The sequence below is a fragment of the Lucilia sericata genome, unplaced genomic scaffold (genome assembly GCF_015586225.1).
Source record: "Lucilia sericata isolate MDLA Ls3-8-SP2 unplaced genomic scaffold, ASM1558622v1 Contig000164F_arrow, whole genome shotgun sequence".
NCBI classification, from domain to species: Eukaryota; Metazoa; Arthropoda; class Insecta; order Diptera; family Calliphoridae; genus Lucilia; species Lucilia sericata.
In genome coordinates, this window is record NW_023994193.1 from 360,769 (window position 1) to 380,047 (window position 19,279).

General features: G+C 30.6%; 1 protein-coding gene across 1 annotated transcript in view; it reads left to right on the top strand.

Annotated features, from left to right (window-relative positions):
* The first annotated feature begins 278 nt into the window (after window positions 1-278).
* Window positions 279-19,279, top strand: part of LOC119601441 (tetratricopeptide repeat protein 19 homolog, mitochondrial) — a 142,365-nt gene continuing 123,364 nt past the window's right edge. Inside the window, exon 1 of the mRNA XM_037952377.1 lies at window positions 279-833. Within this exon, the coding sequence (XP_037808305.1) occupies window positions 375-833 (459 nt within the window). The 5' untranslated portion in view covers window positions 279-374. The remainder of the gene's footprint in view (window positions 834-19,279) is intronic.

Below are 19,279 nucleotides of genomic sequence, written 5' to 3' on the forward strand. Positions count from 1 at the left end.
GTTTCAATCAGTTTTGTCCATTTGTCTGAAACTGATAGAAACTTTGTTCTACGCTATGATAGTACCGGTTCACAAGGAAAACTTTTTTCGGGAACTTTTTATTTTATATGTGGGAGAGAGAGAGATGGTTAATAATACGTTCTCTTTTTCTCACACACGAAATCAAAAGTTTCCCAAAAAAAGTTTGCCTGTGTGAACCGGCACATAGAAATAATGCATCTGTAGTGCCAATCAAATGACCGGCAAATGACTGTCACTTTTCTTGTAGGGTACTTAAGCCGTCGACGCCGTTAATTTTGTTCGGCCCAGGTCTCTGGCTGTCAACTAATCGAATTGTTTTTTTCAGAAATACATCATTTATTTTTATTAACAAAATGAACTTTATATTTTCTCGTTTTTCCAAAACTCATTTCCTTAATTTATTTAAATTGAGAGCAGTTATATTAAAAGATCTTTGTGAAAAAGGAAAAGTGTATAATAATGTATTAAATCGCAGACGTACAGTATATGGCGATGCTTTGTTTATTACTTATTCCGTTAGTATATTGGGTTTGTTTAAAAGTGATGAGGAAACGCCGGAAGATAAGTTAATTACTACCATCAAAAGGTCAATTTTGTGCATTCAGCGGGAGCAGTACGATAAAGCTGAACAAATGTTACATTTAGCCTTAAGAATGTCACAAGATTTGCAGAGTAAAGATGGCATTACATATGTGTATGACATAATGGCAAATTTAGCCATGGAAAGAGAACAATTCAAAAAAGCTGAAAAATTATTTGCTGAAGTAATGCGACGACTATTAGGTGACGGTCTATCTGATGAGGATACAAAGGTATATTATATAGATTATATTACCGATATACATTTGAATGTAATTCAACGATTTGTGGTATACCTATATGTATGTATGTATGTCTTTTAGACGACAAGTTTTTCGCTTCGAAGATATAAAGCTTTAAACCTCAACCGAGCCGTTATTTTAATAAATCTAAGAAATAACGGTACAAAAAAATATTACAGTTTGGGGCTTTAATTTAGTGCACACAGAAAAAAGTTTCAACATAAATATTATGAACTGCTTTCATTAACAAAAGTTAATAATATGTAAGAATAAGTTCCTAAATGGTATCAATTTTTTAATTTTTATTTTTTCAAACATAATCTAAAAGCCAAAAAGTAATCCGACTCTTTGACAGCAGTACCTAACTCTAAGCATGTGTTAGTGAAAAAGTACCCTGTAGGAAATGTCAATATTAAAAATGTGCTTAATCGCTATTGACTTTGTCAGTAGTACTAGTGTCGAATTATACCCTATACAAGGCTTAGTGCTATTGACATTTAACATTATGACTATTGACTCGGTATTGACTAGGTACTTCTCATGGATCCATATGGTGACATTAGAACCAGGAATTTACTAGTACATTTCTATATCGCGAGTCCATTCAGTTTTAATACTGCAGGGTACCCTGCAGTCAGACTGGGTCCATATATCTTTTTGTCAACAGTACTAGTTCAAATGTCTCCAATCTTTCATTTCTGTGTCAATATAAAAAATACAGAGACCAAAGATGTGGTGTATATCTAGTGGCATTGTCAACAAACATGTCAATATTCCTTAAGAAAATGTCTGTATTAAAACTGAATGGACTAAAATAATTAACTAAATAATTTTTAAAAATTGTCCAAATATTTTATTCAACACCAAATGTATGTTCTGTCATACTTAATACTAAAATATGAAAAAGATAAAATTAAAGGACACAGGTTTAAATCAACATATTTTTGAATGTTATTGAGATATTGGCTTGAAATTTTTTGTAAAGGTGAGAGAATTTCCATATCTAACTAAAAAATGATATTAAGGGATAGGTTAGGTTAGGTTTAAATGAACATATTTTTGAATGTTATTGAGATATTGGCTTGAAATTTTTTGTAAAGGTGAGAGAATTTCCATATCTAACTAAAAAATGATATTAAGGGATAGGTTAGGTTAGGTTTTGATATAAATCATAATTTTAGAAATTAAACAAATATGTAATATATGACAAAATCTTTATTTATGAACAAAACTCAATGAATTTTTCAACGCTTGTTAAATTTGTAATTTCAAATAAGAAAATGCAAAAAAAAATTGAAAATGTCAAAGGGCATCCCGCAATTCCCAAAAATAGGAATGAAAATCCCAAAAATGGGATTTTTTACTTTTTTGCCCATAGGGTCCACATTTCTTTTAGGGCTGGGAAAATACTTTTGGAGTAAATAGAAAACATATTGAGGTTTCCAAAACTGCTTTCAGTTTTCTGATCCCAGCTTTGGGATTTTAGAACATGTCGCCCAAAATTGAAGTTTTGATAAAAAATAGGTCATATTCGGAAGGACGCAGTGGCAAAATAGGACAAGTTTTTTACGCCAAAGCGTTCTGCGTAAAGATACCTTTTAGAAAACTATAAAATTGTTATATGTTCTTAAAGAAAATTTTATTTTATTAATAAAAGAGTTAAGACACATTTTTGGCAAAAAAACGGCAAAAATCTAAAATTTTTTGAATTTTTAAATTAAAAAACGTATATTTTTGGATCTGTAAATGATATTGATCTGAAATTTTTTGTATATTATTGTTGTCTAACTAACAAGAAAAAAATTGAGTTCATTTGGTCCAAAATTACGCCCGGTATTCAAAAAAAGGCGGACCAAGGTATGGTAAATTTTGTATCACTAAATTTTTAAATGCCTATAACTCGGATATTATAAGAGATAAGTAGTATGTCCAAGCATGTTTTTTCAAGATCTCGTCGAGCGCTTTCAGAAAATATAAAAATCTTTGTATTTGGGTGAAAAACAAAAAAATGGCACGAGTTTAAAAATTTTACATGTCGTAGGTACCCTACTTTGAGCCGCCACAGCATCTGCAGGGTCCCTGGGGCATCTGCAGGGTTCATCTTCAAAATTTAAACTCGAATACTCCTTGGCTACGCTCACGCCAAATTTTATCCCGATCGGATCAGCCGTTTAGAAATGCCAGATTTATTTCCAAAAAATTTCCATTCTGCCCCACTGTGCGCAGGGATAGACTTCAATATTATAAAATTATTGGCTACTATATGCAACTAGCTATACCCAGTGTGCTTTGCTACCCTTAAAACCGCACTTATTTTAATGCATATGGGAGGTACCATAGCACCTTTTGATAGTCCACAATAGGGGTATGGTTCATAAATATTTGAACAATAAAGGCCCAAATAGACTACGCAAGCGTAGTGAATCGCTGCTAAAAAGTACCTAAATCTACTGACAGTCGGTACCTAACTCAATGAATGCATTAGTAGAATTCTCAAGCCAACATAGTTGCAAAAAGTCGGATTTAAAAAAGAAAAAAAATTATTACATTTAAATTTTTATTTTAAAAGATTTCTTTAAATATTTTGCAACATAATTTATCTATAAACATTTTAGAGGAATGTATGTTGGCTTTTTAATTTGCAATATTGAAAATATAAATAATTTATTCGAAATATTTTTTTCTTGTACCATACGAAAATTTACACCATTGATTTTTTTTCAGTTTTAATTTCAACAACAAAAATAAAAAAATATTTTTTTTCTTTTGTTAAAAATAGATTCTTTTCGGGCTATTAAATGTATTTAAATTGTGCAAAAAAATAATAAAATAAAAGTGATAAAAAATACTTTAAAGTGCTATAAGCCACGAATTTTCGCGACATAGTTTAGAAGTTTTGAGAGAGTGACATTCTTTCATGTGTTTTGGAGTTACACAGAACTCGTCTGTGAGAAGAGCGTAACATTATTGTTGTAAAAAAACGTCACAGTTTCATTTCTTGGTGTTCAGTGACGCAAACATTGCTCGTACAAACACCGAATTTTTCACGTTTTTGTGGACTTGCAAAGATACAGATGATAATTTTTTTTAGAAATGTAAATTTTGTGAAAAATTTGTTATTAATGAATATAAACAATACAAACGGTTTGAAAAAAATTCAATATGTTTGTGTAAAAATCTAATTTTTTTAATTTTTATACAAACAAACAGCAAGCATTTGTACAAACAAATGCTACACAGCAGGCTTGCAGAAATGTAAAATATTGGTATGTTTGTCAAGCCGCTTGTCTAGTCTATTTGGGCGTTAAATAACACACATTGATTGTTGCCTTTTTGAGTTGTATTTCTAATCAAAAAATTCATTTTTGAGTCGATCGAATAAACACTCAAATTGATTAGAATGAATTGAGCTATGATTTTATTCATACATAAAACAGAACAAAATGTACAAATTTGATTTATTTAAAAGCAAATTTGATTTTTTTTGTTGAAACAATTTTGAACATTTGAATAAAAATACACAAAAATACAATAATTTTTAAGGTAGCCCCTCAAAGTTGATAACCTCAACTACGATCCATTTATCCATTATGATTCAGACGATCACACTTTACCTACGACAAGTCTAATGAAAAAGTAGAATGAAATTCCATCCGTATGACAAAAAATAGAGTAAAAGTCGTATGATTTATATTTTTTCTGTTTACACGATTGGTATAAAACAATAACAACGTAAGATGGAAACAGTTGTTTCACTTTTTTTGTATGTGTTTACATAAAAATAAATTCCTGATCTAATGCGACTTGTTTGTTTTTTGAATCATTTCAAAAAATGAAGAGAGCCATACGACTGTCAAATTTTCCATCCGTACTTTCTCTCAATGTGTGATGATTTCGTTACATATTGCGTTTAGACGATCCCATCCGATCTCTTCTACACAAAATTTTGACAGATCATATTACTTGTGTGCTCGTGTGAAGGGGGCTTAACTTAAAAAATCTTTAAAAATACAGTTTAATCTATTTTCAAATAAAAATTGTGCCCATTCGTAAGCATTTAGTCCCTATAAATAAATCATAATGTTAAAATAGTTATTGCAAATTTCATAATTTTGAAAATACATTGATTTTTTAAAAAAATTATTTAAATTTTTTTGCAATTTATTTCTAAACCCAAAATTTTGCAAATTAAATATTTCGCAAAAATTGTCCTAAAATTAGAGATGATTTTCAATTCATTGCAAAACTAAATTGAATCGGTTTGGAAGATATAGCCATTTGAAGTAGCTTTTCCCTATATTTTTACAAAGTCAAAATATACAAATAATATTTTTTTGCAATTTTTTTCGACGGATTTGCAAACATAATTATACCCTACACCACTTTAGTGGGGAGGGTATATTGGATTTGTGCTGATGTTTGTAACATACAAAAATATTCGTCCTAGACCCACCTTAAAGTATACCAATCGGCTTAGAATCGTTTTCTGAGTCGATTAAGCTATGTCCGTCCGTCCGTCCGTCCGTCTGGCAGGCTGGCTGGCTGGCTGTCCATGTAAACCTTGTGCGCAAGGTACAGGTCGCAATTTTCAAGATAATTGGATGAAATTTGGCACGCACGTTTTATTTGACCCAAGGACGAAGCCTATTGAAAATGGTTGAAATCGGTCCATTATTTCACCTAGCCCCCATAGAACAGAACCCCCCGAAAAGGGCTTTTGAGCTCATAATTTTGTTAAATTTACAGATATATCGATAAAATGCGGCACAACTAAGTTTTATAGAAGTCTGGATGACCCTGCCAAATTTCATAAAGATCGGGTCCCATTTGACCCTAGCTCCCATACAAAGTCCCCTTCAGAAAATTACTTGAATGTCCCAAATTAACTTATAAACACAAATATCGCGATGAAATTTAGCACAATAAAATATTATGTAAATATAAATATATTCACAAAATTTTATCGGGCTTGGTCCATATTTGCCCCTAGCCCCCATATAAAGCCTCTTTCAGAAAATTAGATGTTCATCCATAAATTGCTTAAATGTATCGGAACAAGGGAATATTGAAGATAAATGCTTTATTATGAAAAATAAATCACATTTAATATTCATAACTGGTGTAGGGTATCATATGGTCGGCCACGCCCGACTATACTTTCTTACTTGTTTTAATTTTGTGTTATTATAATGTTCTTATTGCTTTCCTATTAACAAAAATATATGCAAAAAACCTAAAGAAAAACGCCTTTATAACGTATAATGTACATTATGCAGAATTTGACTTTGTAAAATTTTGACTTCAAGAAGCTGTACTCAGTGACCGGGAAAGATAATTGAACAAAACTTTTTATATATTATTTATTAAGGTGTATAAAATCGATTAGCATTAAAGAAATTGTTTTTGCTTTGGTAAGTAGGCAACTTTTTTGCAAAAAAAGATTGCTAAGTCATGGTCAAAAATTAAAATTTTTAAATTTAAACTTAAATATTTTTGTTTATATGAGAATAAAATTATTATAATCAGCATAATTTTACTTTACTAAGTCATATACAATAAAAAAATTATTTGTTAATGTTACAGGGTCCACAAATATTTCACATTCAAATTTATGAATAAAGATACATGACTCTGTATTTGAAACTAAATTTGTTGTTTAGTTTCATAAGATACAAAAATATATATAATTCTAACAATAAAACATAAAATTTATAATGAAACTTACTTTTTGTCCGATAACTGACATATAATTTTTATACATACCGGGGTATGTTGGGTATTGATACACGAGGTAAAAATAAAAAATCGGTCATATATATATATATATATATATATATATATATATATATATATATATATATATATATATATATATATATATATATATATATATATGTGCTTTAATTATTGTGTGCATTAAAAGCAAAGTAAGATTTTTTATAAATACAAGCGAAAGTCTTTACAAGTTTATTCATGTGACATCGCTTTACGTGTTACGCCCTGTCTTTATTAGACAAATTTTTATCACAGTACTTGACAAAACGTCGGCAGAAAAATTGTCAGTTTTTTGTTTATGTTAATGCATAGGGGTAATAAAATACTGATTTTATCTGATTTTACTGAAATAATCTATATTTTATAAAAACAATTAAAATTAAATGCAAATTTTGTAAATAAACACTAATTTCACTAAAACTTATGTTAAAAATCAATTTGAATTGCACAAAAACAAAATTCTATAGAAATTTTACAATACAGGGATTTTTACAATACTATAACCAAGAATTTAAAAAATACTGAAATTTGAAAAATTTTTTAATATACATATGGGCCATTCCACAGTAATCGTTATCAAGAAATGGTATAAATAATTGGCAGATATGTACATTATAATACCAAAATTGCAAGCATTATAATCCCAACTAACATAATTCAGAATAATTTTTTCAAAATTTTTTCATTGTATTTTTCTTCAAACTATAAGACTTTCAAAGTCAATGAAGTAGTTTAAAAAAATTATTGTAATAACAATCCATTTTTGTACGTCTATCACGTTGATAGACGGTAAAATTTAGTTTGTTCTTAATGCTACGACACGTGTGTATTTCTTTTAGAAAAATTGAAATTATTTAGGTTTGTATTAGTCATAAAATTAGAAAATAATTTGCTACTGATTTTGTGTAACGTCCGCCACAAAATATATGGAAAAGTAAATATTATATAAGCTGTATGGACTTTTATTTTAAATTGACCTGTCGTAAGTAAAAATATGTGATTAAGCAATAAATATTAACAGTATTCATAACATCAAATAGGTTTCTCTTAAAAATAAAGGGCGTTTTGAGTGTGTAATGACCGTCGCAATTTATCAGTTTTATAACAAAATAATTTTTGCATTGTAGTTAATAGCAGCATTTTTTAAACAATTGGATTTATTATATCCAAAATTTAGTGCTCCCTCTGTACGCCAGGTGGATAAGGCAAAAGGTTTTAATCGAGGCTAAACAAATTTCAAAATCATAATGTCAGCAGCGGCCGACAGATAGAGTTATTTCAAAATTTAATATTAAAATTGTAAATTTTCCATAAAATTTGTAACAATTTGTTGCAAAAAATTGGTATTTGCACTGAGATATCATGTGTGAAATATTTTACTTACATGAATTTTGTTTATTTTCCTATTTTTACACATTTTAAAAAATATTTGTCATCTATTAGTGAATAGCAAAATAAAACAAATTAATTTATTTTAAAATTATTTTGGTTTTGTTCTATGAATACAAAGCGTTGCTATATTGAAATTATCTAAATCCAACTATTTTTTTGGATTTAATAAATCCAAATTAGATTTACTTCTTTTAGCTGCAAAACCGCCATTTTTACACTAAAATTAATTTTTCTTTGACCTTATAGTAGCTTAAGAATCAGGTTAGGAATGCTAAACGCTGCTCATGGAGAAGCTTCTGTGGTAGCATCGAAAGCTCTTCAGAGACAAGTCGCTTATGCAAAATCCTGTCTAAATCACAAACCGTTCATGGCTACATCCAAAAGCAAGACGGTGAGTGGACAACGAGTGGACAAGAATCCCTACAGGAATTAATGGACACTCATTTCCCAGGTAACTTACCATTGGATACTACAATGGAAAGACCACAAACGTATTGTCAAACCCCGATCGGAATCACTATAGACGAGAATGATAAAATGGGCAATAAACAGCTTTAACCCATATAAGTCACCGGGCCCGGACGGCATAATTCCAGCTGACCTGCAATATAATGCAGAATTAGTTATACCATGGCTACTTGAGATATTTCAAGCCTGTCTTACATGGTCATACGTACCAGAACAATGGACCAAATGCAATGTGACGTTTATCCCCAAAGGAGGAAAAACAACGCATATTAAGGCAAAAGATTATAGGCCCATAAGTCTATCATCGTTTCTGCTTAAAACTCTAGAGAGGATCATTGACGTCCACATAAGATCGTCAATAGATCCTATGCTCCTATCTCCCTCACAACATGCCTACACCAAAGGCAAATCAGTTGAGACGGCCCTACACTCATTAGTGGGACATATAGAAAAGTCCTTGGAATTTGGTGAATACACGTTAGTGGCCTTTCTGGACATAGAAGGAGCCTTTAACAACGTCAAACCCGACATCATCATATCAGCTCTAGAAGAGCTCGGTATTGAGACATCAGTGATTAAATTCATAAAAGACCTTCTTCAACACAGGATTATCCGTTCTAACATGGGAATGGCATGTATTCAAAGAATGGCAATCAGGGGCACACCTCAAGGTGGAGTCCTATCACCACTTTTATGGAATGTGGCCATAAACAGCCTACTAATGAAACTGGACAACCAAAGATACAAGACTGTCGCTTACGCAGATGACGTTGCGGTAGCAGTATCAGGTTTCCATCTGAATACGATATCTCAAAGACTCGAATCAGCACTCAATCTACTAAGTAAATGGAGCGTTGATAGTGGTTTGAGTGTAAACCCTAGTAAAACCGAACTTGTACTCTACACCAGGAAATACAAGATCGAAAATTTTACCCTACCTCGACTAAACGGAGTCGTACTCTCACTTTCGAACAGTGCGAAATACCTAGGGGTGATACTTGATAGTAAACTATCATGGAAGGATAATATCACAGCCAGAGTAAACAAAGCCTTAATGGCAATGTACATTTGCAAGAAGGCCATAGGAAAAAGATGGGGACTAAATCCCAAACTGGTAAATTGGATCCATGAAGCGGTTATTAAACCTATTCTCTTTTACGGGGCTGTTGTCTGGTGGAAAGCACTGGACAACAACTCCAATTGTATACTTCTTGATAAGGTACTAAGAAGGATAGCAATCCTTATAACAGGAGCACTGAGAACAACTTCAACCAAATCTCTATTCGCAATGCTTAATTGGATCCCAACGGATCTGATAGCCAGAAAACTGGCACTCATCACTGCCCTCAGACTTGATGCCATAAATGCTTGGACACACAGGCCATACGGCCATGCGGCTATTATGAAGGAAACATCTTTCCTCCCGGGCAATATTGATTACTGCACACCCAAACCTTTCCTCCGTAGGGACTTCGGATACACAATATCCGAAAACTCTTCACCGGAGGAGAACAGTTCCCCAAGAACCCTCATGGTATATACGGATAGTTCTAAAAAAGGGGAACGAGTTGGAGGTGGCATTTTTATCCCTGAATTTGGAACTAAAATAAGCTTTAGGATACAGAATAATTGTAGTCCACTACAGGCTGAACTATCAGCCATAAAAAGAGCAGCAAATTGGCTTTGGTACTACAGAATATCAAACAGAGATATTCAAATTTGTACCGATAGCCAAGCTGCTATCAAATCCCTGATTGGTGTATATACTACATCTAAACTAGTCCAGGAATGCCGGGCATCCTTAAACAGGATGGCGAGACATTCAATAATCGTGCTCAAATGGGTACGGGGACACGGGGATTTGACTGGCAACTATATCGCTGATGAATTAGCGAAACTAGGAGCCTCAATGTCCGACAGAGACATAGACATCTTTTGCGGAATACCGCTAAAAGCTTGCAAGACCATAATAGATGGAAAGTTCTATGAAATTTCTCAGACAAGATGGCGTAATGAACCAACTTGTATCAATACCAGGAAGATATGGCCAAATTTGGACAGTAAACGCACGTCATATCTTCTGCAACTAAACCGCCCTCATATCAGCAACCTTGTTGCTGTCATTACGGGGCATATCTTATTGGGAAACCATGCAAGAAGACTTGGAATTCCCCACAACGACTTCTGTAGAAGCTGTCAGGACGAAGAGGAGGAAGAATCCATCGAACATCTTCTCTGTCAATGCCCTGCGCTAGCGGACACTCGATCAGTATATCTAGGAAAACGACTATTTGATGACTTGTCAGAACTATCCAGTCTAGGACTGGATAACATAAATGCCTTCATCAGGCACAGTAACTGGTTTTAGGACCACCAAGCCATAATTAAGGCATTCACTAGTCCGCAAGGACAGACCTCTCAATCTTCTCCTCCACTTCAATTTCTCTTCTATGACTTAATCCTAAACTATCTTCTACTATCCTCTACCCTCTTTCTTTTATATTTTATTATCTTTACAGGTATCACAAAGGGACCAACAGGACCCAAGTGTGCGTCTTTGCAGCCTGAATACCTAACCTAACCTAACCTATAGTAGCTTATACAGTGTATTTTCAGATAATGATGACCAAAACTAAATTTCAGCCTCCAAAGATAGTTTTTTTTTTTTCTTGAAATAAAAATAGAATGTACTTGGAGAAACTTTACTATAATGTCGCAAGATGAGATACAAAGTGCATTTTGGTGACACCCTCAAACTACTTTGTTTACGTGCTGCGTATTGTCAAATTGTGAACAGCTTTGTGGTAATAACTAACGATTTATTACATAATAAGATATCGATGTGGTAATTTTTAAAAACAGTTATTGAAGACCTAAAGTCTAAATACCCCAATTTGAGAAAAATTACGATTTTTCAGAAGGATGCGCAGCGCAATTTAAAAAAGGTTTACCATTTCTAGTGTATATTATAGTATTAAAGACTGGGGAATTAAAATTTAGTGGGCTTTTTTGCCACTAGCCATGGAAAGGGAGCGGTCGATAGTTTGGGGGCAACTGTTAAAGGTAGATTCTGGAGGGCAATAAAGTCTTGGTAAGATTTTCTCAGCACGCCAGGGACTGTTATACCTCTCTGCAAATCCAAAAGGCGTAAATATAATTTTGTTGACCAAATGGACATTAAAAACCGCGAGCATGAGTTACTTAACCGATGGAAAAATATAAAGTCTTTACCTCAACTACAAAAACAGCACTATTTCAGCTACTTAGGAGGAAATCAAATATCATATACTCTTACTGGCAGTTTAAAGATTCAAAAATGTCTTTTGGTCAAAGATAGAGTTGTGTACGAAGATGTGTACTCAGATTCAGAAAGCGAATTAAAAAAATCGTCAAAAAATTTGACTAAAAATAAAATCTTAAAAAATTATTAAATAGGGCAGTATTAAGATTGAGCACATATAAATAATTTTTTTATAAAGGCAACCTGTTGCTAAATATTTACAAATATAAACTAAAAAAATATTAAAAAGTTTATTCAATTCGTACTCGTAATGACCGTCACAAAATTTGTAGCAACCAACACAAAATTCTCTTATAAAAGTAAAATATAAAGAATAAAATATCAACAAAACACAGCATTATTAAATATGGTGATTTGTTTGCTACCTATATAGATATTTAATTTGCGAAAAATTGTCTGGTTTAGCTAAATTTTGATGATTTCTTAACAAAGTCGTACATTTGGTAAAAGTACTCGTAGCAATCGCCACGGAGTTTAAATTCCTTATTGCATAAAAATGGTTGAAAAATTTAATTTTTTTTTAATATCTTTAAAAGATAATAGTACTCTTTGGAATATGCTTAAACTGTATTAATTTCTGCTTTCATTTCGAAATTATAACAGTTCAAATGTCTACAAATGAAACGACCGTCACCGTGGAATGACCCATATATCTTACGGAATGTATTTAGTGCGCTGAATTTGAATTATTTTTACAGTTATGTTCAATTTTTTGGAATAAATACTATTTTTAAGAATTTTTTTAAATATTTAGTTGAAAAACGCTATAACTTTTGCGCCCCTTTATCAAAAAGATTAACGATAACGGATTCATAACGTTTTAGGGTCTGTTGTAGGGTATTCAATTATTGGGGGTTTTGACTTATTCGGTGTATTTGACAAATAATTATTTGAGGTTTTATGTTAGACGGTTAATAATCGCATAATTCAAAATTGTTCGATTAATCGATTAAAAGGAAACTGGATGTTTTTTATTAATTCTGTTGCTTTTTTACATTATTTTTCTTCCTATAACAAACAAAGTTATAATTCTCCACTTCTTTGAGTTCAAATCTATGTACATATATTTTTTAATAAGTTCTTTCTCAAATATTTGAAATTATTTCTTTTCATGCGAAATCCTTTCTATATAAAGAAATTAAGTTAATTAATTTTATGTTTTTGAGATTTTTCAACGAGTTCCAGAATACATACGTTCCATTGAATTAGTGTATAACTATTGCTGAAGAACTTATTAGAAGTTTTTAAAAACCACAACAATGTTTCACAAAACTGGTTGTAGAAGTAAACACAAAAAATATAAATCAAACGACTTTTATTCTCTTTTTCGTCATACGGGTGGAATTTCTTTTTACTTTTTCATTAGACTTGTCGTACGTAAAGTGTGATCGTCTGAAGAGCCCTTAAAATGTTTCTGAAGTATTGTTTTCAATAATAATAAAGTTTCTTCATTATAGAAGAATAATTATGGAACTAATAAAAGAAAAAAATTTATTATAAAAATAACAAATTTTGTATAAAATATACAGCAATTTTACTGTTACAAAGTAATTTTTTCTTAATCGGTTAATTGATAGAAATTGTACGGTTTATTCGTTATTTGAAATTTGGCAATTTTAATTTACTCGAACGATTAATCGTCAAAAATTGATCGATTAACCGATCGACAATTAATCGTTTGAATACCCTAGTCTGTTTATAATAGGGTGATCGATTATTCGACATTTTCCAAAAACCGGCTTTCGAATAGTTCGAATAATTGACATTTGAAAAAAAAAACCGGTTAACCGGTCATCTGATTTACATTATTTCTTTAATGTAAAAAAATGGAAAAAGTGGGTCACTTCTGGTTAATATGTTCTATGTAATCCTACCTTATTCTAAAATCCCTGTTTAGACAATATTATTGTAATTGAAATATAATGTTAAGATTGATAAAATTTTATCAAATAGTTATTCCAATAAATTTTACATATAAAGTGTTTTTAATTAATTAGGAAAATCAAAGAAGTTAGAAAAATATACTCTTGTTCCTGGACTCCAATATTTTTAAAACTTAGACGGGATGTATTATTATTTACTTCAAAATTTAATTTAAGTAATCTTTGAATACGAAGCAAATAAAAGTATTCGAAACCGTTTTATAAAAGTAAAAAAAAACGGGTTATTCGATATTCGAAAAATCAACATTTAGAAAAAACCGACACTGGTAAAGCAGAAAAAACCGATCACACTAGTTTATATTCACACAAAATATTTTGAGTGTGCCTTCAATTTTATTTTTATTTTTATACCCTCCACCACCATCAGTGGTGATAGAGGGTATATATAAGTTTGTCATTCCGTGTGTAACACCAAGAAATATTCATCTTAGACCCAAAAATATGTCCGTCCGTCCGTCTGTTTGTCTATCCGTCTGTCCGGCTGAAATATTTTTTATTATCCTAAGCAGTTTGGTATTAAAAATCAGCAAAATAGCTTCACGACGCAAAAAGTTATGAGTAAAAATTTTAGACTATTTCGAAAAAAATTACGTTTTTTCCCAATTCTTAAGTAGTTTTCTTAGAAACTACCAAAGATATTTTGATGAATTTTGCCAGGGATCAAATATGTTCAAAATCATAACTTCCTCAAATATATCGATTGGTTATAGCTCCCATATAAGAACCACTTCCGAAAATCACCCAAACCCAAATATTTCATTGAAAACTAAAGCTGTTGTGATAAAATTCGAGTTTAATATGTTTTTTGTACATACAAATCATTCTACCAAATGTTTTTTGGATCGGTCCATTATTGGTCATAGCTCCCATATAAGGCCTAATTGCGAAAATCACTTAAACGCATATATTTCATTGGCAAATAAATCTATATCGACAAAATTCGACACGAATATGTTTTATCTAAATATGAAACTCTATGAAATTTTTTCCAGATAGGCCCATAATTGGTCATAGCTCCGATATAAGGTCCACTTCCGAAAATCACATAACCGCATATACTTCATTGAATTCTAAAGCTAAAGGAATAAAATTCGACTTGAATAACTTTTTTTGTACATATAAATCATTCTACAATTTTTTTCCCGGATCAGTCCATTATTGGTCATGGCACCCATATGTGCTATACTTCCGAAAATCAGTTAAACGCATATTTTTTTGAATAATAAAGCTATCGGCATAAAGTACGACTTGAATATCCCAGTAAAATATTTTCAAATTTTGGTAATGAGTATTGTAGGTAATAGTTATTTCACACATTACTTGGTAATGAGTGGCCTTTATTAATAAAATTATTTAATTTTTTTGGGTAGGATTTGTTGCCAGATGTATAGAGCGTATGTCTAATAAGGAATTGGTTAATGGTTTTAAGCCTAGTCGATATTAGAAGATTTTTGAAGAAATATTGATTTGTACCTTCATGTAAAAACTATTCCAAATAGCACGATAAAACAATTTGTTAATGGGTCATTGGGTAATAGAATATACTAATAAACACAGAAAATAACTGTAAGGCCGGTTTTAAATCCCGAAAAGTCGGGTAAGCACATTTGTAACCAGTTATTTTTTGGTCATCGTCAAACAAAAATAAGTAGTTATTCACCCAAAAAGGAAGTACTTACACTTTGCTCCAATATTACTTGCCTACTTACCGGGTAAGTAGTCATCGTCAAACAAAAATAAGTAGTTATTCACCCAAAAAGGAAGTACTTACACTTTTCTCCAATATTACTTGCCTACTTACCGGGTAAGTAAAGATTTTGCTGGGATGTTTTGTGTGCATATAAATCATTCTACCAATTTTTTTCCCGATCAGTCCATATTTGGTAATAGCTTCCATATAAGCTTTACTTCTGAAAATTACTTATTATCACTTAATTCGTTATTAAATGATTATATCCGGATTAAATTAATATACATTTTTATGGACCTAATATACCCTCACAACGGAAACAAAAATTTTCTAAAGTTATCTAAAAATTAGATAGTTAAATGGGTATTAATAAAAAGTAGATTGCTGGTGGAGGGTATTTATGATTCGTCATAGTTTTGATTTAATTTTAAAATTAGAAGAACACTAAAAATAATTAAATTTAAAACTTATATAACAACAATTGCTTTTAAATAATAAATTTATCATTTATTATTTAAGCTACTTTTATATTATACTACAAGTAATATGATCTGTCAAAATATTGTGTAGAAGATAACGTATGGGAAGGGACCACACATTGAGGCAAAATACGGATAAAAAATTTTACAGACTTTTTACAGTTATTTTTTGAAATGATTCAAAAAACAAGCTTGTCACATTAGATCAGTGATGTATTTTTATGTAAACACATACAAAAAAAAGAGAAACAGCTGTTTCCATTCTACTTTGTTATTGTCTTATACCAATAGTGTAAAAGCAAAAAATATAAATCATACGAATTTTATTCTCATTACCAAAATACGAATGGAATTTCATTTGCTTTTTTATACATAAAGTCTTATTGTCCAAAGGGCCCTTTATACGTGATAAGCACATTATGCATTGTTGTATATCAAATGAAAGATGAGATATTATACAAATGTAAAATTTTTTCAACATCTTCCACTCATTCCTCCAAAATGAAGCTAATACCAAGTTCACACGAGCAGTTGAATTACTTAATTCGGCCTCTGAATGACATTAGCCAATTAACCCGTTTCTGAGACACATTAGTAATTCGTTTTGACAGTTCATCGTCATGTTTTTTTTTTTTTTTTTTCATTCCTTATTTTGTAATTTTTTGGAATATTTGTGTGTATGTATGATACAAAAATTCGTTTGTTACATTATTTCAACAGATTAAGTTGTATATTTTCTATTTATTTGCATTTTTTTGTAATTTTATTTTTTATTTGTCTCCAACCAATAAAACCAAATAGCTGATTATGATATATACCCGATAAAAATTAGAGATGACACTCATTCATTCGTAATTCGTACGTAATTCAAACTGAATTACGTACAGCTTGTGTAATTCGCAGCTGAAATTTTGTATGTCGAATCATGTAATTTTGGGTTGAATGATGAATGAGAGCGTGAATTACGAATAATTGTACCGTGTGAACGGGGTTTAAGTGTAAAAAGCCTATTAAAATTTTTCTAATAAAAGTCACGTACATACATATTTCTGTACATACGTATTTCAATGCATATTTCCAATAAAATGTTTTGCATACTTTAATTTTCTCAATAACTTCTCGGGTAAAACATTCGAAAACGGCTATCGAAAGCGACAAGAGAATGTGCTCCTAGAGCTCACCTGTCGCTCAGTTTGTGGCAGCAAATCTTTTGATCACAAAGTTTCGCTTACGATATCAATGGCGAGTATTTAGCAATATTAATTATGAATTAAAAAAAACATCTTTTAGGTTCCAATATATGGGAAATTCTCTTTTTATTTTAGATTTTGGAGTTCAAAAAAATTATGAAACAAAGATATAGCGGTTTTAAGTTAACAGTTTAAAAAAATTCCCAAAATTACGCTTTTACCTGAAACTCGAAAATATAAGCGTGGATAACCACAACGTAGAACCCAAAATGCAAATTAATTTAACCCAAATATTTTAAATATTCGTGGAAAAATTCGCTTTTTAAGAGTTTTTTCAACCTCTTAAAAAAATATTTTTTTATAAAACTAAGTACACAGTTTTTTATCGACTATTTAACATGTTGATTTAATACATTAATTTACAATCATAAACTAAAAAAATTATGCATTTATGTTTGATAGAGTAAAAAAAATTATGAGGTTTTAATTTATTTACGCATATATTCGAATGATTTTTTTTTAAATTGCATTAAATCCAAAATTATTGAATTTTTTTCAAACGGTTTCCATTTTTAAATTTAAATGAGTAAATAATATAAAAACTGCTAAAATGAAAATCTATATAAAATTTGGAAATAAATTTCATACACATGACTGAACTTTTTCAATGCATTTATAGCAAAATCGTACTTTTTTCTAACGGCTTATCGATTTTGGTACAAGCATCATGGTCAATGTTAAGTGTTACCAATTTTAATTAGCGGTTTGTGTGCTTCGTCGAATTATCTTGCAACACAAGAAACACCGCGTTTTCGGCGATAGAGAAATTTTGATGAAATTTCTTTTGTATATAACATGTCCCTTCTTATCTACAATTAAGTATTTTTTTCACTACTAAATTAAATGAATTATTAATCCAAAAAATCGTTAAAATGAAAACCAGTTCGGCTAATTTAAATTTTGTAAAGAAATTACATATTTACATGAATGAACTTTTTTATACCTTTTTAATGCAAAAACGTACTTTTTTCGAACGGCTTATCGATTTTCGTTTAAGCATCATTGTCAGCTACCGGTTGATGTTTCATGTGCTTCATCGATTTATGTTGTGAAAGAAACCCCGCGTATTCAGTCCACGTAAGGCCTTGATTAAATTTGTTTAATGCAAACCAATTCTTTCTATATAAAGATTGATTACTAATAAAATTCAGAATTTAAAATTTGTTTATAATGCGAAAATTCGCTAAAGAAAAAAATGAAAAATTCGCAATTTTTTTGTACTTGCTCTAACATCTTTGCATGCTAATATTTTATCGCGGCTTTATGATTTCAACATGTAAAAGCTAAAAGTATTTCGACCAAGTGATATTTTGGGTATATTGAAGTTTCGCGAGAAATCCATTTTTTCGAAACTTTCACATTTATTTTTCCAAGCTTCTCCCACAGTGATATCTTCTAGATATATACATCAAACGACGCGTAATTACGTTGTCTTTTTCTCATTTCTAAATTTTGCAAAACCGAAGAGCCGCAAATATTCTATCCAAAAAAACTGCAAATTTTTTAAATTGTATAAATTTGGTTTCAAAACTTTGCGACTATGTAATTCTTTATTTATAATTGGCACAACAATTAAATATGGAGTATAATCATCCAACAAGTGTATACAGCCTACATTAGTAGAATTGACTTTCTTATCTGTAAGCCGCCCTCATAATATCCAAAAGTTGCAAAAAAACTAGTTGGTTTCAATCAGATTTTTGAGAAATTTTGACTTTAAATGTTTATTTCTCCAACATGAAACTACTCTCGACCACAAAATTTTATGGACGTATTCTTTCAAGTCTTGTGAATAAAAATTCGTCATCACTTAATTTTCAAAATATTAAACGAAAGAAATATTTAATGCATTACATATCAGTTCTCAATATGGAGAGAAAAGTTAATAAAATGTTTTTTATTGGTATTGCAATCGATATTGCTAAAGATTCGTTGATAATGCGATAGCAATACTTTGAAAATTAATATTTTGTTTCAGTTCTATTTTATTCTCATTTATTTTTATTCTCATTTTTATTCTCGTAAAAAAGGCTATTTCTTGTATTACTTTAAAAAACTAAAAAAATTATTTCATATTTATACATTAAATTGCATGTAAAAATATTTTATATTAAACAAATTAGAGTGTTATATTTGGCT